The sequence below is a fragment of the Epinephelus fuscoguttatus genome, linkage group LG11 (genome assembly GCF_011397635.1).
Source record: "Epinephelus fuscoguttatus linkage group LG11, E.fuscoguttatus.final_Chr_v1".
Classification (NCBI taxonomy): domain Eukaryota; kingdom Metazoa; phylum Chordata; class Actinopteri; order Perciformes; family Serranidae; genus Epinephelus; species Epinephelus fuscoguttatus.
Window position 1 is genome coordinate 26510157 of NC_064762.1, and position 18773 is coordinate 26528929.

Consider the following 18773-nt stretch of genomic DNA (forward strand, 5'->3'; position numbering starts at 1 on the left):
AAATAGATTCATTGTGATGGTTTGGGGTTTTTTAAAAAACTTTTTTATGATTATTTATTTATTACTAATGTGTTTATTTTTCAGTCTTTGGTAAAGAATTCAAACACGGCTAAATCTGACCCTCAAACACTACAGGTGTAGCTATCTAAACCCTTCTCTATGAAGGTTAATGGTAAACGGTCGCCCGATAACAAAGTTTGACCTCGCGGGGCCACCGTAGTTACGTACAAAGTAGCAGGCGCGTAAGCTCCTGCTCTCCCTGTGAATGCTAAGCTAACACCGGCAGTAGTTAGTTTAATTTAAAGCGTGTGAGACTGTCTCTGTTTCAATGGAGAGTATAAACGCCAAGTACGTGTCCCAGAAAATCAGTAAGACCAGATGGAGACCAGTATCACACTCGTCTCTGCAGCAACCAGATATCTTTGCGACTGGCTCGTGGGATAACGAGGTGGGCAAGTTGTCAGTTAATGTCATAAACGTTACACTAATACGAACCAAACCTTATCGAAAAAAGTATGAATTGTTTGTAGTTTTGCTTATCGGCGGGCTTACACGTATTGTAACTTTCAAAACACGACTTGAGAAGTGTTATTAATAGTAAGGTGTCATTTCGGCATGCAGCCAGTGCATGAACAAATTAGATATTTGCTGTAGGGATGTCATGTTAAAGTAATATATTTATTAATAAGGCATAAAGCCTGAACTACATGTCTGCTGATTCCCACCAAATCGAGAGACTAATATTTGATTAAAGATGTGTGGTTATAGAACTAACTGTTAGTTCGATCGTATTCTGCTTATGTCTTCTTTGATTCACATTGTTCTGATTAAAACGAGTTCAGATTGGGCCTACTTCACCCTTGGTGTGTCTCTTACAGGACAACAAGATTTCCTTTTGGTCCATTGGGAATCATGGAAGTTCTGGTATGGATGATGGATTTGAAGGAGACCCACAGCTTTTATGTGAACACAAGCATGATGGAGATGTTCTGGACCTACAAGTAAGACACTCAATAGGAATCCAAGCCAATCTCCCAGCATATATGTGCTACTGAAGTAAAGCATATTAAAGTTTCTTCAGCTGTGCCTGTGATTTAAAATGGGCACTTGTAATTTAGGATTACACTGAACAAAATCATACTAAATTTGGTGCCTTGTTTTTATAATAGTACAAAATGATAAAATGAATTGTTCACTTTGATTGTATTTGTTGCACAGAACAAATTGAATGCATGGTACTTATTTGTGTGCCAGGACAACATGATCTTATATTAAGAGTGATAAATATCAGATAAATATACTTCCTGTATAACACCAGGGCTAATTTCACCTCATTTTGTTTTTACAGTTTTTGGACCAAGACAGAATTGTCACAACATCATCAACTGGAGCAGTCACCATCTTCCGCCACCATCAAAACAATCAGGTACGCACTGGCCGAGTTATGTCTTTCAGATCCACACGTTTCACATACAGTAAGCTAAACCAGTCCAGATACAAATACAGCAAATACAGCTATTACTTTCACTTTGGCTGGCAAGCATGTTCACAAACACTCTGCATACTATACCTTTAATTCTGACTAGAAAGACTTTTGACTGTCTCTTAGCTAGAAATAACTGGGAGGTGGACTTGCTTAGCTTAACCATTGCCTTGTATTTCTGTGGCCATCTGCCTTTTGTGAAAAGCTTATAAGAGTTACAGATCATCATGTCCTCAGTTAAGTTATTTATTACTTTATAAGCCTTATATAACATGACTAAAGTCACAACAACAAACTAGAGAGTAGCTGCGCAAATATGTTGCAGTTCAAGGAAGTGAATGTTGGACAAATGGCTCAACTGGATATATAACATACTTGTGGTTTGGTAAATATTCAAATTCTTAATTGTCTTCTGCCTTGACTGCAGACAATATCAGTTTCTCAGCGCTGGCCGAGAGCGCATCGTTACCCTTGTGACAATGCTCCCTGCACCGGTGTTGTGTGCAGCAGTCCTGAAATCGTTACAGTGGGTGAAGATGGCAAGATCATCGTCTTTAGAGCCGACCAGGAGGGAGTGATTCGAGTCATAGGTGAGATTAAAATTTAGCTATTATGTCACATTAACACATGCATAAAAGTACAGTTCTTGGTATATGATAGCATCTCCAGGTCAAGTGAGTTGAAAAGTATAATGTGACTAACGTGTTTGTTTGTTTGTTTGTTTGTTTGTTTAACCATTGCTAGAGAATGCAGACAGCAGTACAATTCATGCTGTGACTTACCTGAGGACAACAGAGATCTTGACAGTGAACTCTATCGGCCAGCTCAAGCTGTGGGACCTCAGACAACAGAGCAACTCACCGTCCCAGATTCTCTCCCTGTAAGTTCTCCTAACATTAACGTTTCGAAACAATGTTTATTTTTCTGTTCTGTTCTTTGCTTGGTGCATTTTATATCTTAAAATTGTTTTATTCTCAGGTCAGGCGATAGAGTCCCTCTGCACTGTGTGGACAGACATCCCAACCAACAACACATTGTGGCCACAGGAAGCCAGGACGGCATGCTCTGTGTCTGGGATGTGAGACAAGGCAACACACCCTTCTCAATGATGGAGGCACACTCTGCTGAAAGTAAGATGTTATTGTGGGCAGATGAATCACTTTACCAATTAATCCTGACGTGGTCATTTAAAGGAAGATGTCTTTCTTTGTCTTTCTGTACAGTGTGGGAAGTCCACTTTCACCCAACCAACCCAGATCATCTGTTCACATGCTCAGAGGACGGTTCACTGCTGCACTGGGAGACCTCGAGACATTCAGACATGCCCTCCTTCTTACAAGGCAAGTGAGATGACTCTGTCTGTTATTCAGTTTAGTCAGCAGGAAAATGACAAACACTGTTTTTTAAAAAAAAATGCTAGATGCAGCCAATAAACAGCATTTTACTGGAAAAAGAGACATAGTATAAAAGCAAATTTTTACCATCATACACTGACATTGTTCACCAGTTGTATAATGAAATGCAGGTGTGTGACTGGGGTCATCAAGTGGGCTCCTTCCCTCATAGGTGTTTGAAGTGAAGGCTGACGGGAAATATGATGCATCACCTAGAGCCCCTCTAGAATCATTCCTGGTCTTTCTTTCAAAGTTCTGACATGATGCTTGCATGCAGTGTTGTTAGACTGCGCTAAAGTGTGTCTGAAATTATTCTGTTTCTAATAGAGTGCTGCAGTGATGATGTTTTTTTTGTAGGCCAGCCTGGTAGTTAATGTCGCCCTGGTTCCCTTGACAAAAGCCTGCAGAAAATAAGCTCTGCGGCACACAAAAAGTTATGATGCTCGCAGGTTTTGTTTAGCAAGATAATCTTCATAAATGAACACCAGTTTTATGATGTTTGAAGCCTAAATGCAATCACCAGAAGTAAAATGCTAAGGTTAGGCTATCAACAAAATTACACAACAGTTGCTGTCTTCAATGTCGCCACTACAGCGAAGCTGGAAAGCCATGTTCAGCGTGATGATGCTCTGTAGGCGCATTTAGCCACTTGTTGGCAGTCGTCTTTTTAAGGTCCATTAAAGCTTCAAAGTTCACAAGTGAGGTATTTACTGATGTATTTTATGTTTTGATCACAGACGTTATTTCAGGCATCTAAACAAAACCCATTAAAAAAACCCACTGACAATGAGACATGGTATCCAGAGGTGCAAAAAATGCTAACTCATTCGGTGGTTTTAGAAATAATTCCTACAGCAGCTCATTTGAAATAGATTAAATACAATGAACATATTTGGATGGTTACATCTGTTAAAGTGATAATGTTTAAAATATTGATGTAATTTTAGAAATTCAGTGGTGGACTTTAATTAGGTACATTTACTGAAGTACTGTACTCAGAGGTCCAGTGTGTAGGGGCATCTATTGGTAGAAATGGTATATATTATTTACAACTACATTTTTATTAGTTCATTATCACCTGAAAAGAATTGAAAATGTTTTTAGATGTTTAGCCAAAACACGTTTCTCAAATAAAGACAGTCCAATTCTCCCATTTTCTGAGGAATATTGCTCCTCGAGACCTCAGAGAAAAAGTCATTTTTCCATTATAAAGATCTCCTTGATTATGTCCATCCATTGTTTAAAGCTTGGAGGCTCAGGGCCTTGACATAAATAGGTATTTCCTTTTTTATAATTGAACATATGTTTCTCCAAATATTTGATTTTGGACACGTCCAAAAAAATGTGGGAGTGATTGGCATTCGTGTGTCTGCACGGTCTCCAGCACTGCTGTTGTGACTGGAATAGTTTTCCCTTAATGTAAGGATTGACAAAGAAGTGGATCAAGTTCTTCCAGGCAAATTCTCACAGTGAACGCCAGTCTTCCTGTGATATGTCTAATTCTTTTTCAAATTGGGGTTTTTGTTACCTTAGAATGAGCCATTTATAAATACATACAGTGCAGGTCCTCTTCCACAGAGGCCGCAGTGTTTCTACAGTAGCTCAGAACGGACAAACCAAACACTGGCTCTAACTAGGGCCACTCACGTTTTTTCGTTGGCCACTATAGTTCTCCCACACGCTTGACACACAGGAGAAGTTTCAGTTCTGCAACCTCACCACTAAATGCCTCTAAATCCTACACACTGGAGCTTTAAGTACAATTGTAAGATGTTAATATGTTAGTATTTCCAGTTCAGGCTGTCAGGAGTGATCTCTGGCCTCCTAAAACCCTGACGCAGTTATCAGATTTTATCTGCAAAAAGCTGCATCAAGGGTTGAAAATTGTACATGACAGCACAGTCATATGATAGAAACTGTAATCTTAATTATAGGGTATGTATGTATGTATGTAATATGTCAGTCATACAAACCTGGCTTTTATCTTTGGGTTTGTCATAGCGACCACAAAAAGATTAAGTCAGCCAGTGTGACACAGATTACTAAGAGCTAAAATGTCACCACACTAATGAAACTATACACCAACATAATGTATAATACAGTTATCATAATGGTTTTATAATTATTTTCCAGGTGGCAGGAACAACAGCATGATATCTCGCAGTGCCATGGCCCCGGCCGGAGGGAACCAGTCCCTCATCAGCGCCTGGCTCAGCGGAGACTCCAGTAAAGGCCGTGTGGAGACGACTCACATGCTCCCCAGCCAGACGCTGTCTGTCAACAGTTTGGATGTACTTGGACAATGTCTCGTGTGTGGGACTGATGGAGAGGCCATTTTTGTCAACAGACAGGTCCCTGTTTAAAAGAGCTGTTAGTGCACGGACAAGACGTGGATGAAGATCTGCTTATTTTGTGTTAGTTTCAGTCACAACAGAGGTTTTATTGTCTCATTTGATCACACATGGTGCCCAAAATACTGTGCTCACAAGTGCACTTTGACATTTTGTCTTTACTTGTGTGTTTTTCTGTTAAATAATGTTGCATACACATTATATTTGTGCATTTCTGGATGGAGTCATCAGGTGAGCAAGGTTTATGTATCATTCCAAGCAGAGTATTTCAGCTCTAGAGTGCTTTTGTATGTTTTGAAACAAATGAATAATGAAATAAACCTTTACACAAATGTGTCATGAGTCCATTTACGTTTTTGTTCAAGGAAATATTCAAGGTAGGGCTCAGGGCTTTGTAGTTGTTGTTTCCATTGCCCAAATTAAAACATTAAATCTTTACTGTTGATGTCCAGGAGCTACAGGTGGTCCAAAGGTGAAGTGAAGGATGATGGGAAAAGGTACAAACATACAAACAAAAAAAAAATAAAAATCAAGCTTCATCCGGGAAATTTAGGTAAAGTCTCCCGATCTTCACCTAACAGCTCTCTAATTGTGCTTCCGGTGTGTCATTGAAAATAAAGATCTGACATGATGTGAAAAACAAATTTTACATGCAATCTCGGTTAAATGGCGCTGATTGTGACTGAGATGATCCTATTTAAAATAAAACAGACGCCACGGATTTATATATTTTTTTTTTGCAATTAATGCTTTTTTTTTTAAACCATTTTTTGCACTTTTGTTTTTTTTAAATTTGTGTGGATTGCAACTAATAATTACGTGTTATAGAGTGACATTATTTATGGATGTCTATGATTGTGCACAGCTGTTTTATGTATGATTTTTTTAATGTGACTTGAACAGGATATGTCGTTTCTATATGTAGAGTGAACTTGAACAGATGAATATGAGCCTTCTACAAATAATTAGCCTTCTTAAAATAGTAAGCATGCAGCCACAGCACAAGTGTTAGTCGTTTAAATATAAGACTGGTTTAAAAATTAGCGTATCTTAAAGATAGTTCTGTTTTTGTTTGCAGGATTTAAATAGAACCTTAAACTAAAAGACTTTTATTGTGAAATCTTCACTAACCGGAAGTGCGTTGCGTTTCTTCTTCATATCTTGTTGCTGTTGTACTTGTCATTCAGACATCCCAGGAATTCAACGCGACTAGGAACAAGCCAGCTTGTCACAACAAGGACATTTTAAGTTAAAATCGCGTCCTTGTCGCCGAAAAGGGGTCAAGGAAATATCGTTCGCTGTCAAAATAGGACAAGTATCGAGGAAAGCGGCGGCTACTGTCACTGGTAAGTTGTGATCCGCGGCTAACTGCTAACTAACTGTTGCCAGTTGTGTTCCGAGCTAGCAGCTATTAGCCTAGCAGCAAATGGATGCCTTTAACACACAGGCCGCGGAGGAACTGCTGCGCCGTTTGGTTTTATGCAAAGTGCAAATGTGATAACCCCAGTTGCAGCTCATTTGTCGCTATGTGTTGGAGATATTCAGGCGAAAGTGACAAATAACTTTATTGGTTAATTTTACAAGACTTAATGCAACTGTATTAGTGTTATCGTAGCGCTCTGTTAGCCTGAGCTGCTAACGACGCTAGCAAGTGGACGGGCTCTTGTTTTGTGAAGGAATAGTTTTACTTGTGAGGCACGTTTCAATACCTCCAGGCTTTGAACGACGAGTTTGGCTTAAAGTTAAATGGTAGTCAAATCTTTTTCAGCTATGGGTTCATATTAATCCCTAAATCTGACAGTCTGCTTCATAATAATAAGACATACTTTGTTGTCATCCATCTCTACAGTGCAGTGTGTACATAGAGGAGGACACAAACCATTAACGAATGTACACAAGACAAGGTACAAACATAAAGTATAATAACAAACCTTGAGTGCAATAACAGAAAAAATATAAATCTAAGTAGTGTAAAATTAAATACAGGTAGTGTAAATAAATATAAAGTGATAGTGATCTAATAATAGAGTAATAATAATAGTAATCTGAAGTAATCTTCACATAGCTAATGTTTATCTGACAGCATCAGGTAATTAGTACTTTCTAAATCCGTTTTGCCCAACCTGTTTGGTAACATGGCATGTGTGCTGGATGCTTTCTCACAACACATTTCTTTCAGCAGCATGCAGATGTGAAAGCAGACATCAGAGACACCTGCTACCCTGTGCTGCAACCCTGGACTGAGTGACATCCTCTTCATCCCCTTCATCGTCATCATACATGCTCTTACATGAAGAGAGGAGAGAAACCCGAAGGATACAGACAGATGAGACCCAAAACTTTCCCCACCAGCAACTACAGTGGCAACAGCCAACAGATGCTGCAGGAAATACGGAACAGCCTGCGCAACTTGTCCAAACCCTCGGACCCACCTAAAGTGGACATCGGAGGAGCTGGAAAAATGCCTCCGGAGGACCCGAGGCAACAGGGGCGCAGCAGCAACCCCAAACACCCCTATCACAAGGCCTTACAGGAGATCCGCAAATCCTTGTTGCCTTTTGCCAACGAGCCCAGCACTTCAGGCCCTGAGGTGAACAAACACATGTTGCTGGAACCCCCCTGCGCTGGCTTTGACGAGGTGAGATGTTTCCGTGTTTTATTTGTCACAGAAACAGGTTGTTGTGAAAGACTGTGCAGGAATTTCATTCTGAACATAACTCTGTAATAGAGAATAATCATTCGGTGCACTTAGTTTACTGGAGAATTATTTGAAAAATGAAAAGTATGCAAAGTGGAATGGCAAGCCTGTGTGGGTGACAATGCGAAGGTAGTTTTTCAGTTGGCAGTTGCCACTTGTTTTGAGACAGTGTGTGCAGTCCAGGTATGAAGAGGTGCAGAATGCAGTGCAGTATTTAGTTGTAAGTTAGTGTAAGAATTAAACTGTTTGGGAAAGAAACAGTCCTTTTTCAGAGTTGCAACAATTAATCATTTATTTAATTAGTTTAGTTATTCTGCAGTAGTGTTGTCAGGGTTATTATTTGATTGATGCATATAAAATCTGAATATTTGAAACAGTTTCAATACTCATTTTCCATAGTAGAGATACTCCCGTACCTGCTGTGTTTTCTCACTTTCTCACGTTGTTAATATTTACTAAAATCAATCTGCTGTTCTGTGCCACCAACCAAAAAGAAAAGTTGTCTTTCTTTTGTTATAGCCTTGTTATATGTATCTTTTGATTTAAAAAAAGATTAGATTATTAAGAAAATATAATCTAATATTGATATTTTTCAAGATATTGTATTAAGTTGGAATTAAAGCATCATGACAATACTGTTCTGCAACTGTTTTGGTGATTGATGAGGTTTTTTTAATCAGCAAAACCTTCAAACACTATCTAATTACAGCATCTACAATGTAAGGATTTGCTGCTTTTTTCTGTTTTATATTATTCTAAACTTAATTCCTTTGGACTGTTGGATGGATAAAATAGGGCCTTGGAAATTGTCATGAACATTTTTCCCAGCTTTCTGACATTATAGACTGCATGATTAATTAACTAATCAAGAAATAATGTGCAGATTAATCAGTAATGACTAATTGTTTGCACCTCTAGTTCACATATATGGCTTTTGAAGAGTGTAATTATGTATGAACTGTTAAGCAACGTAATCAGTTCATCTGCATCTTGTCACACTTGGATTGCACAACTGCTAAATTATATATATATATATATATATATATTTTTTATTTTATTTATTTATTTTTTTTTTTCCTTGTAAACAGAGCAACAGTCGCAGTATGGGGGCAGTTATAGACTACACGGGTAAGGTGAGCTACCAGGACCCCATGAGAGAACAGATGGCTGTTGCCAACCCCAACACTACTGGTCTAAAAGCCCCAGGTACGTAACTGTCTGCTGGGACTAAACACCAGGTTTCATCTTTTATTTTCCAGCCAGACGTGCTCATTCAGCCTTGATATTGTTCGCAGGATTTGGGACATTTGCTTGGAAAAAAAAGACAATGCATGATGATATAAAGAGAATGAGTCACTGCATCGCGTAATGGAAGAGGTTGACTGGAAGTTAGGTTTTTGTTATCATACATAATGACGGTAATAGTGCATTCAAGGAAAGACATGTAATGTGATATGTTAGTACGGTATAAACAAGTATTTTTTGGAGTTATGCATCTTTATTAAGGTGTACAAAAAACAAAACAGGATGTAAAGAAATATTCATGTTGAGTGTATGTGAAGACAAGCCATGTTATACAGCCTTGGGTCTAGTAGTTTTAGCTATCATTCATATTGGATTTAATAACATTGTATGTACCAAGTTAATTAGCATCTTAGAGTCTTGTGAACTCTGGGGCAAGAGAGCACACTGTTGCTATGTGTGAATGCAAATGTACATATTTCACACAGTGTAACTGTTCAGCTGTGACAATTATTTAGATCTTTATCTTTTAGTCCCAGTTTCAGACAGATATTTTTAATTACTTCAGCTACAAGGATGTAGTGCCACAAGTGCTACAGGTACTTGATTGTATTTTTGTGTGTGTGTGTCGATAGGACCTTCTCATATCCAGCAGGCTGTGCTGAGGCGGCCGAGCTGGAAAGGCTCTAAGGAGTCTTTGGCTCCTCGACATGTTCCTCTCATGGTGGATGGAATGATGTACCGCTCAGACAGCCCTGGACCACCTCCCGCCTTCCCACAGGGTCACCCCGCTAACAGCCAGAGAGTCAATCCTCCACTGCCGCCTCAGGTGCGCAGTGTTACACCTCCGCCAAACCGTGGTGCCATGCCTCCCACATCTTCCTGGGACAGCAACCCATCAACCAAGCGCTACTCCGGCAACATGGACTACCTTGTGCCTCGCATCTCTCCAGTACCCCAGGGGAACTGGCCTGATGGGTACCAGTCGTCAGCGCCTCAGAATCAGCGTGGGATCAGCCCAGTGCCTGTTGGCCACCAGCCCATCATAATGCAGAGCTCTGGGGGGAATAAGTTCACCTTTCCCCCCAGCTGGTCTCAGAATGGCTCCCCTCAGTCTGACTACATGACGGGGGGCAGCAGACAACCTCCTCCTCCGTACCCGGTTAACCAGAGCAGCCGGCACAGTCCCACTGACCAGCAGATGCAGTCAGGAGGACCTGCATCCTCTCCCTCTTACGTCAATGGTGGAAACATCCCTCAGTCCATGATGGTTCCCAACCGGAACAGTCACAACCTTGACATGTACAACCTAGGTCCTCCTCAGTCCTGGTCCCAGGCTCCTCTGAACCCCAACCAGTCCCAATCTTCCTCTGGCAACAGCAGCAACCAGGATCTGTCCCCATCTTGGCAGCACAACGTGCCGGTGCGCTCTAATTCCTTCAACAACCACCAGCTAAACAGCAGACAGGCCCACCAATCCAGTTCCCAGCCCTCTGCCACCACGGTCACCGCCATTACCCAGGCTCCCATCCTGCAGCCGGTCAAAAGCATGCGTGTCCAGAAGCCCGAGTTACACACTGCTGTCGCTCCCACACACCCTCCGTGGATGCAGCAGCCTCCACCGCCTCCAGCTGCACCTGCTTACCCAGAACCCCCAGCCCCTGTGCCTCAGATTCCCATTGTAGCAGAAGTCCCCAGCTACCAGGGCCCCCCTCCACCCTATCCTAAGCATCTCCTTCAGCAGCAGGCTGCACCCTGCCCCCCTGCCTACGATCCAGGGGCCAATAAGCTCGGCACAGGCAGAGAGGAGCCCGCCGAGGAGGAGAGCGGCGGCAGTGACAGCTCCCGAGACAAGATGACGGAAAGCCCTGAAAGCACGGCAGCGACGGAGAAGGAGAAGAAGCAAATCACGACATCGCCTGTTCCTGTCCGCCGCAACAAGAAAGACGAAGAGCGGAGAGGGGAATCTGGAAGAATCGCACTGTACTCTCCCCAGGCCTTTAAGTTCTTCATGGAGCAGCATGTGGAGAACATCCTAAAGAACCATCAGCAGAGGATTAGGAGAAGAAAACAGCTGGAAAGTGAGATGCAAAGGGTGAGAACATCAACAAGCGTAGTTACATAATTTTCTTAATGAATTCACTGTAGTTATAAATGAATCAATTTCACTTTCTGCTATTTGGGAATACCTTTCTCGCTTTCCAAACTTCCTTCCCTGCTATCTTGTCATCACAGTATTATGTATGTCTTTTTCATGCTGTTCTGTTTTTCTTAGCTGTTCTTTCTCTTCTTTTCTCTCCTTGCTGTCACTAACAGCTGATGTAAAAAGGTAAAGGTATCTCTGCTGTCCTGTGACACAGAATAGTCCACTCACGTCAGTTATACAAGTAAGCTGTTGTTGAGAGTTGTATTTTGAATGTCTTACATGCAGCATGTCGGCCCCAGTGGCTGAAGGAAATGCATGCCACTCCAGTGCACTCACGTCACAGCTCGTGCATCTTTGTTTTGGATTAAAGTCATGATTAACACAGTATGTTTGCACTTAGGGTGGGCGATTGACGCGAAACAGTAAGACTACAAGTTTCCTCGGAGCAATTATTTGAGTTCGAGTTCCTGTATTCCCATCATCATCAACATCACTCTGTCCTCTGTGTCTGTCCAAGCCAGGTTATCATGTGGCAGCTGGATTCACGAGATCATGCGTTAATCACAAGATCACGTGAGAATCCAGCCCTGATTTGCCACTTAGCCTGCCCTCAATAGCTCCTGTGGTAGAAATGGTATTGCCAAATATATACAAGTGGACACATTTTCTATTAAGCATGGTGTATACCGTCATATCGCCCAACCCTTGCACTTATTTAAATGCATTTTGCACTGGTTTTCTTAAGTTGATTCCCTTGATGCCAGTTTAAACTAACCAGGACTACATGTGTGTTTTTATGTGACGTTAGTGAGCCATTTTGAGATCATGTGGGCCATGAAGTCACTTTGAATCTGTCCTGTGCTCAGGTGGGTTTGTCTTCAGAAGCTCAGGAGCAGATGCGCATGATGCTCTGCCAGAAAGAGTCCAACTACATCCGGCTAAAGCGAGCCAAGATGGATAAATCCATGTTCAAACGAATCAAGACCCTCGGAATTGGAGCCTTCGGCGAGGTGTGCTTGGCCAGGAAAGAGGACACAGGAGCGCTGTACGCCATGAAGACACTCCGCAAGAAGGACGTGCTGCTGAGGAACCAGGTGGCCCACGTCAAGGCCGAGAGAGACATCCTGGCCGAGGCCGACAACGAGTGGGTCGTGCGTCTCTACTACTCTTTCCAAGACAGGGACAACCTGTACTTCGTCATGGAGTACATCCCCGGAGGAGACATGATGAGCCTTCTCATCCGGCTCGGCATCTTCAAAGAAGAGCTGGCCCAGTTTTATATCGCAGAGCTCACCTGCGCCGTGGAGAGCGTCCACAAGATGGGCTTCATCCACCGAGACATCAAGCCTGATAACATCCTCATAGACCGGGACGGACACATAAAGTTGACGGACTTCGGCCTTTGCACTGGCTTCCGCTGGACGCACGACTCCAAGTATTACCAGAGTGGTGGGTGTCACTTTTTTTAATATCTAACAGTTCAACCAAAATATTAATTTCTGTTCTGATCTATAGAAAAGCCTGTAGTGAAATCGATGGACTAAACATTAATAGTGCAGACCAACAGCTTTGTTTAATTGGTTTGGAGCTCCAACCTGCCAAGAATACATTTCTCTGCACCTGAACTTTCTGCTTGAAAGTTATAAGATATTTGACTATTGTCCGTTTTAGTCCTAAAACCAGCTATTGCCTTTAAGAAAACCAGATTCTTGGTTCCCTTCACCAGACACACTGAGACACAGGTACCTGGCAGCTAATCAGTGAGTGATGTACTGTGTGGTGTTTCTCCAGGTGACCATGTGAGGCAGGACAGCATGGACTTTAGTAAGGAATGGGAAGACCCGGCCAACTGCCGCTGTACAGACCGCCTGAAGCCTCTGGAGAGGAGAAAGGCCCGGCAACACCAGCGGTGTTTGGCACATTCACTGGTGGGGACGCCAAACTATATAGCACCAGAAGTGCTGCTCCGAACAGGTACAGTGGACCACAGCTAGAGGATATACTGTGGAACTGACTTTTAATTTTTCAAGCTTTAAAACTTTCCTAAGAGATGTTGTTGCAGTGTAAACATGTCTTTTATCTCCTCCAGGATACACCCAGCTCTGTGATTGGTGGAGTGTTGGTGTCATCTTGTATGAGATGGTTGTCGGACAGCCTCCCTTCCTAGCGACCACGCCCCTGGAGACACAGATGAAGGTATGTGAAGCACCCGCCGTGAAACGTAATGCCTCTATAGACCACATTGTTTCTTATTGTCATTTCCGCTGTCGAACGCCAGGTGATAAACTGGAAGAGCATGCTGCACATTCCCCCACCAGCCAAGCTCAGCCCCGAGGCGTCGGACCTCATCATCAAATTGTGCCGCAGCCCCGAGGACCGCCTCGGCAAGAACGGCGCAGACGAAATCAAAGCTCATCCTTTCTTCAGGACCATCGACTTCTCCAGCGACCTGCGGCAGCAGGCGGCACCGTACGTCCCCACCATCGCTCACTCCACTGACACCTCTAACTTCGACCCCGTGGACCCGGATAAACTCTGGAGCAGCGACAGCGACGGCGAAGACAACCTCAACGACACCCTCAACGGCTGGTTCCGCAACGGCAAGCACCCCGAGCACGCCTTCTACGAGTTCACCTTCCGCCGCTTCTTCGACGACAACGGCCACCCGTACAGCTGCCCCAAACCCATCGAGTACGAGGGTTACAACGGGGACGAGGCGGACTCAGAGGGCTCGGTGCAGGAGGCGGCGGGTAGCTCAGCGACTCAGGGCCGAGACCTGGTCTATGTGTAGCACCTGGGTCCAGCTGAGCTGCTTGTACATAACGAGTTTGTGGAGGTTGTTTGTGTGTGTGTGTGTGTGAGAAGGGGAACGCAACGGTACGGCGTTTAAATCCTCCAACATAGGAAAGTATGTTTGTAGGAGCAGTCAGAATGCTCTGCAGCACATTAACAGACTTTGATATCGAAACTCTAAGAGCCTGTTTACACCTGGTACTAACATGCTTAACAGTGATCCTAGCACTTTTGATCAGATCACTCAATACGCATGTTGATGCCAGATATGTTCACACTACAAATTAAAGGAATAGTTTGGCATTTTGGGAAACATGCATATTAATTTTCTTGCTAAGAGTTACAGACTCTCAGACAGATTTGACTCCCATGTTTGTACGATAAATATGAAGCTACAGCGAGCAGGGAGGTTCTGCTTGGTAGATTTTTTTACCTTTGGACAGAGCCAGGCTAATTGTTTTCCCTCGCTTCCAGTGTTTATGCTAAGCTAAGCTAACTAGCTGTTAGCTCCAGCTTCATATTGACCAGAGCTGTATCGATAGACTCATCTGACTCTGCAAATGAGCATGTTTTCCCAAAATATCTCCTTCAACATGTAAAAGGTACATTATACGATGTCTGCTGCCAGAGGAACAGAAAGCAGAATAAAATCAGGTGCTCTCTCTTCGACAACTTATCGCAAACTCCCCTTAAAGCCTTAATTTATTTAAGAAAGTTGTAACTGGTGACACTAGAGTAGATGCTGTTTGAGTGTGGGAATTTTTTGTCGTTGGAATTACATTTATCGGTTAAAAAGAAAAAAATGTCTTAATTTATATTTTAATGTCTGTTGCAATTGGGGATTTAGTGTCGTGACTCATAGAAATTTGCAGGGATAAATTGCTCTAATTATTCATTGCTGTGCCTTTTTTGATTTTTTTTTTTTTTAAATCTTTCACCAAATATAAAGAGGGTTAATAATCAGACTGGCATTTAAAAAATGAGAGTAGCAGTAGCTGATTGAACTACAGTAGGTTTTTGTTTTATTTTTCTAATTTATACCTAAAAAATGTATTTATAAATTAACTTGTATACAGTTGATGTAAATATTTTTCTTCTCCCTGTCGGCTGATTTTTTGTTTTCTTAGGGCAGGCCCTCGTCAGTGTCCACTACTGCTGCCTTCTGTTGTGATGTCGTGTGCTTTTCAGTTTCTCATACACCCCGAAATACCTACAAACACTAACTCACAGGACTCTGAATAGATTTAATTATATTTGTTTAACTGAACTTCTTACAACGCCATTCAGACTTCATGCTCGTCTCTCAACCAAAGCACTAAATAGGTGGGTTTTAATTTTTATTTTTTGCAACAACCCACATGTAGAAAATATCGATCACAAGACTGTGAAATGAGTTTGTGTCATTATTAACACTATCAACCAGCTTCTAGGCACCTCACCACTTCATGTAGCACTCATCCCACTCTTATAGCTTAAAACCCAGTTCCTGTCTTACTTCCTGTCTTCCAGATCACTACAGCTGACTGTTGTGTTGACTTTATCATGTTTCTGTACTGATTTTAAAATAAGAAAAACTGGATCGATGGACTGACGGTGGAGAGAGCTGCTCTCCATCACATATCACAATGACTTTGTAACCCGCTGTACTTTTTCTTTGTGTTTAGGAAAAGATCTCTGAATGTAGTTATGGACTTCATGGTGACCACTGGCATTCTGCACTGGTTTTGTGTTTTCATTGTAAGTGAGAGAATTTTATTTTTGTGTACATTGTTGCTCCGGCAGGTTGGGTACAGGGGAGAGGGTGATAAATAAAGAATGTAAAGAACAAAACATGTTTCTATGCACACCAACCGTGTCGTATTATTAGTAGTATTATAACAGACGGCTGGACTGGGGATTTAGATTGGGGCTGCAACTGAAGTATTTTCATTATCTATTATTCCAAAAAATGTATGGCTGCAACTAATGATTATTTTCTCTATGAATCAATTCGTTTGGTCTGTAAAATGTCCAAAAAATGGTGAAAAATGTTGATCAAAGTTCAAGATTATGTCCTCAAATGTCTTGATTCGTTCACAACCTAAAAATAGTCAGTTTGGAGGCGGAAAGAAACCAGAAAATATTTACATTTAAGAACCTAGAATCAAATATTTTTTTGCTTAAGAAATTACTGGCAATTACTTTAACAGTCAACAACTAAACGATTAATTTTTGCAGGTCAAAAAGAATTACAGAAGCCTAAGATAATACCTTTAAATGTCTTATGTTGGAGCAATGGTGCAAAACACCACAAAAACATTTAGTTTCATATCATATAAGACAAAGCAGCCAAGTCTCACGGCAGTCTTTTTTCATGGACGACACTTTGATTCGTCACAGTAGGAAAAGCACAGGTGTAAATAATCACATTAATGATGGCTGAATTCCATTTAGCTGCTTTGATTTTAGGTCTCTGTCACTCTCAGAAGAGCACTTGAACACAACACGGCCATCGTTAGTGTCATTAGTGACACCTGTGCTTTCCCTCCTATGACTGACTGCTGTGAGAAAGGTAACTGAAAAGATAGAACTGAGGAGTGTTTTACATTTTTACTTAAAAATAAAAGATTTCTTGAATTATTGATAATTTATTGAAATAGCTAGAAATTAAATCAAGATGGATTTTGTTAGGTAAATCACTGGTTCCCAACCTAGATGGCCCGACCCCTACTAAGGGTCACCATGAGGGATCACGAGACCTAATTGATTTTTCGGTGTAAGAAAACCTAAATTATATATAATCTGTATGTATATATCTCAGTATTGCATTCATTTCTGTAGAAAAAAAAATTGAAATCGTTATTTCTAAAGCTGAGATTCTCATTTAACATAAAAACATTAAAAAATACCCATACCTCTCATCAAATCCAAACTTCCTACTGTTAGTGTGTCCACCACTTGTACAGTTTTTCATCAGTTCTGTACTGTTAATGTTATGCATTAAATCCATAAAATGTCACCTAAACGAGATGAAAGGCTGGGAACCACCGAGGTAAATGTTCAAGTAGCACCAAACATTCCTCGTAAGAAAACTGTTTTCATATTTTGTGTGTATAAATCATTAATGTATGCTTACTAAAACCAAACACTAATTCAATCACTGCAGTGTAGACAGATTGAGCAGAGCTGGCTTCTCCGTTCATACCTTGGTGACACACAGCTAATCACACTTACCAAATCTTAAAATCACCACTTAATGCTCTGGAAATTTGGTTGATATATCATGTTTTAAGGCTCTGAAGTATCAAAGGTGTTAAACTATAGATGCAGATACCCATGTTGTTAGAGGGGACTTACTTACTGCTATAAAAGGGAAAACAAGTGTATTGGGGACAATTGGGGCATTAATTAAAGAAAGCTCTGTACCCTTCAGGAAAAAAAAACACCTTTGTGAATGAGTCATTGGTCAGTTATTGGGTAAAACATATGAGTAACTTCCTGGATACTGCAACCATGAGAGGCAATAATGTTGTCATAGAGATAAGAGAATTTGGTCAACATGAAATGACTGGCTAACAATGTGTTCACAACTTGAATATTAGAACAACAGCTAAAGGCTCTTTGTATGACCTGTAGCCACCAGAGGGCGCCACACAAAGACAGGTTAAGTTATCCTGTCAGTGGACACCTACTGTATATAACCACCAATGCACCATCCTGTGTCCCAATACTAAGGTCCTATTGGACACATCAGTATATTATAAATATGTGTATCTTCTAATATTGAACATTTTCCAAAGATGTACTGTATAACCCCATTCTCCAGCCTGACAAATACAAGTTTCCTGACACAGATTGTACTGGTCACTCTACTGTTTACAGCTGATTGTTGTACAGACAGTTGAGCAAAGTCCCAACATGGTTTTGTTGTTTTTAACTTCTGTATAATTCTACTTACAGATAAACTCGTTTTCTTTCCCTCCTAGTTTACCCTAAACAAGGTGATGATCTGACCTTGAGGCAATGCAAATGTTTCTACCTGACAAACATGTTACAGTATTCTTCGTCTGCTTTAAATAAGAGCAAAGAGGATTAAAGGTACAACATTAAAATAAGTTCCTCTTGAGACCCATCTGTTCGACACTATTAGACTTTTTTATCTGGAAACATTTTTCTCTGGTGTATCAGTGGTTTTCCACAGAGCTGGCCCTAACAGCATGACGAGACTCCATTTTCACCATATTAGTAACTTTCAATTTCTCATACTCAACCACGTCACTGATGATAAACTAAAACTGAATTTGCATAAAAAGCCAAGTCAGTCTGATTATCAGGCTGGACAAGCACTGATGTAATTAATGATTAATGACATTAATACTGGCTGCACTCCACTATTGTCAGTCTGTGCCAGGGTCCTGGGTGCTCATGCCAGCTCACTGCTACAGTTTATTCTGACTCCTACAATGCAAGGGACCCATTATTAGTTATTGATTACACCTGTGCTGTTCCACCTATGTTAAGTCAAAATGTCTGCAGTGAAAAAGTCCAAGTCGCTGGACGTTTCTGAGTCGATTTTTCAAGTCAAAGATCAACAAATGTTTCAAACTGTGACCTGAAAATCAGCAGAAGAGTCCAAGTACAAGGACGATACTGAGGACCAGGAACCAGTTGCACAAAACACCTTAAG

At 41.3% G+C, this 18773-nt stretch overlaps 2 protein-coding genes across 5 annotated transcripts; both read left to right on the plus strand.

Annotated features, from left to right (window-relative positions):
• Positions 1 to 225: 225 nt before the first annotated feature.
• On the plus strand, positions 226 to 5564 carry nup43 (nucleoporin 43). Its single transcript, XM_049589945.1, has 8 exons — positions 226 to 448; positions 879 to 1001; positions 1349 to 1426; positions 1911 to 2073; positions 2228 to 2363; positions 2462 to 2613; positions 2707 to 2823; positions 5011 to 5564. The coding sequence occupies exons 1-8, from the start codon at positions 329 to 331 to the stop codon at positions 5238 to 5240; spliced, it is 1119 nt and encodes a 372-aa protein (XP_049445902.1). The 5' UTR covers positions 226 to 328; the 3' UTR covers positions 5241 to 5564.
• An 810-nt stretch (positions 5565 to 6374) lies between these two features.
• lats1 (large tumor suppressor kinase 1) lies at positions 6375 to 16595 on the plus strand. 4 transcript variants are annotated; one of them, XM_049590043.1, is made up of 9 exons: positions 6375 to 6574; positions 7078 to 7132; positions 7411 to 7866; positions 9015 to 9132; positions 9804 to 11263; positions 12181 to 12763; positions 13106 to 13288; positions 13404 to 13510; positions 13593 to 16595. In XM_049590043.1, exons 3-9 carry the CDS (start codon positions 7519 to 7521, stop codon positions 14103 to 14105), a joined length of 3312 nt encoding a protein of 1103 aa, XP_049446000.1. In that variant the 5' UTR covers positions 6375 to 6574; positions 7078 to 7132; positions 7411 to 7518; the 3' UTR covers positions 14106 to 16595. The 4 variants fall into 4 exon arrangements, 3 of the variants coding, with proteins under 3 accessions (XP_049446000.1, XP_049445998.1, XP_049445999.1); XM_049590041.1 differs by lacking the exon at positions 7078 to 7132 and having other exon boundaries at positions 7408 to 7866; XM_049590042.1 differs by lacking the exon at positions 7078 to 7132.
• Positions 16596 to 18773: the final 2178 nt, after the last annotated feature.

Bases quoted from the DNA above. Each gene is read 5' to 3' on its own strand.
- lats1 (XM_049590043.1), top strand. From the start codon at position 7,519: ATGAAGAGAGGAGAGAAACCCGAAGGATACAGACAGATGAGACCCAAA. The intron at 7,867-9,014 runs GTGAGATGTTTC...CCTTGTAAACAG, and splicing joins CCTGCGCTGGCTTTGACGAG to AGCAACAGTCGCAGTATGGG. The intron at 13,289-13,403 runs GTACAGTGGACC...TATCTCCTCCAG, and splicing joins AGAAGTGCTGCTCCGAACAG to GATACACCCAGCTCTGTGAT.
- nup43 (XM_049589945.1), top strand. From the start codon at position 329: ATGGAGAGTATAAACGCCAAGTACGTGTCCCAGAAAATCAGTAAGACC. The intron at 1,427-1,910 runs GTACGCACTGGC...CCTTGACTGCAG, and splicing joins GCCACCATCAAAACAATCAG to ACAATATCAGTTTCTCAGCG. The intron at 2,074-2,227 runs GTGAGATTAAAA...AACCATTGCTAG, and splicing joins GGGAGTGATTCGAGTCATAG to AGAATGCAGACAGCAGTACA.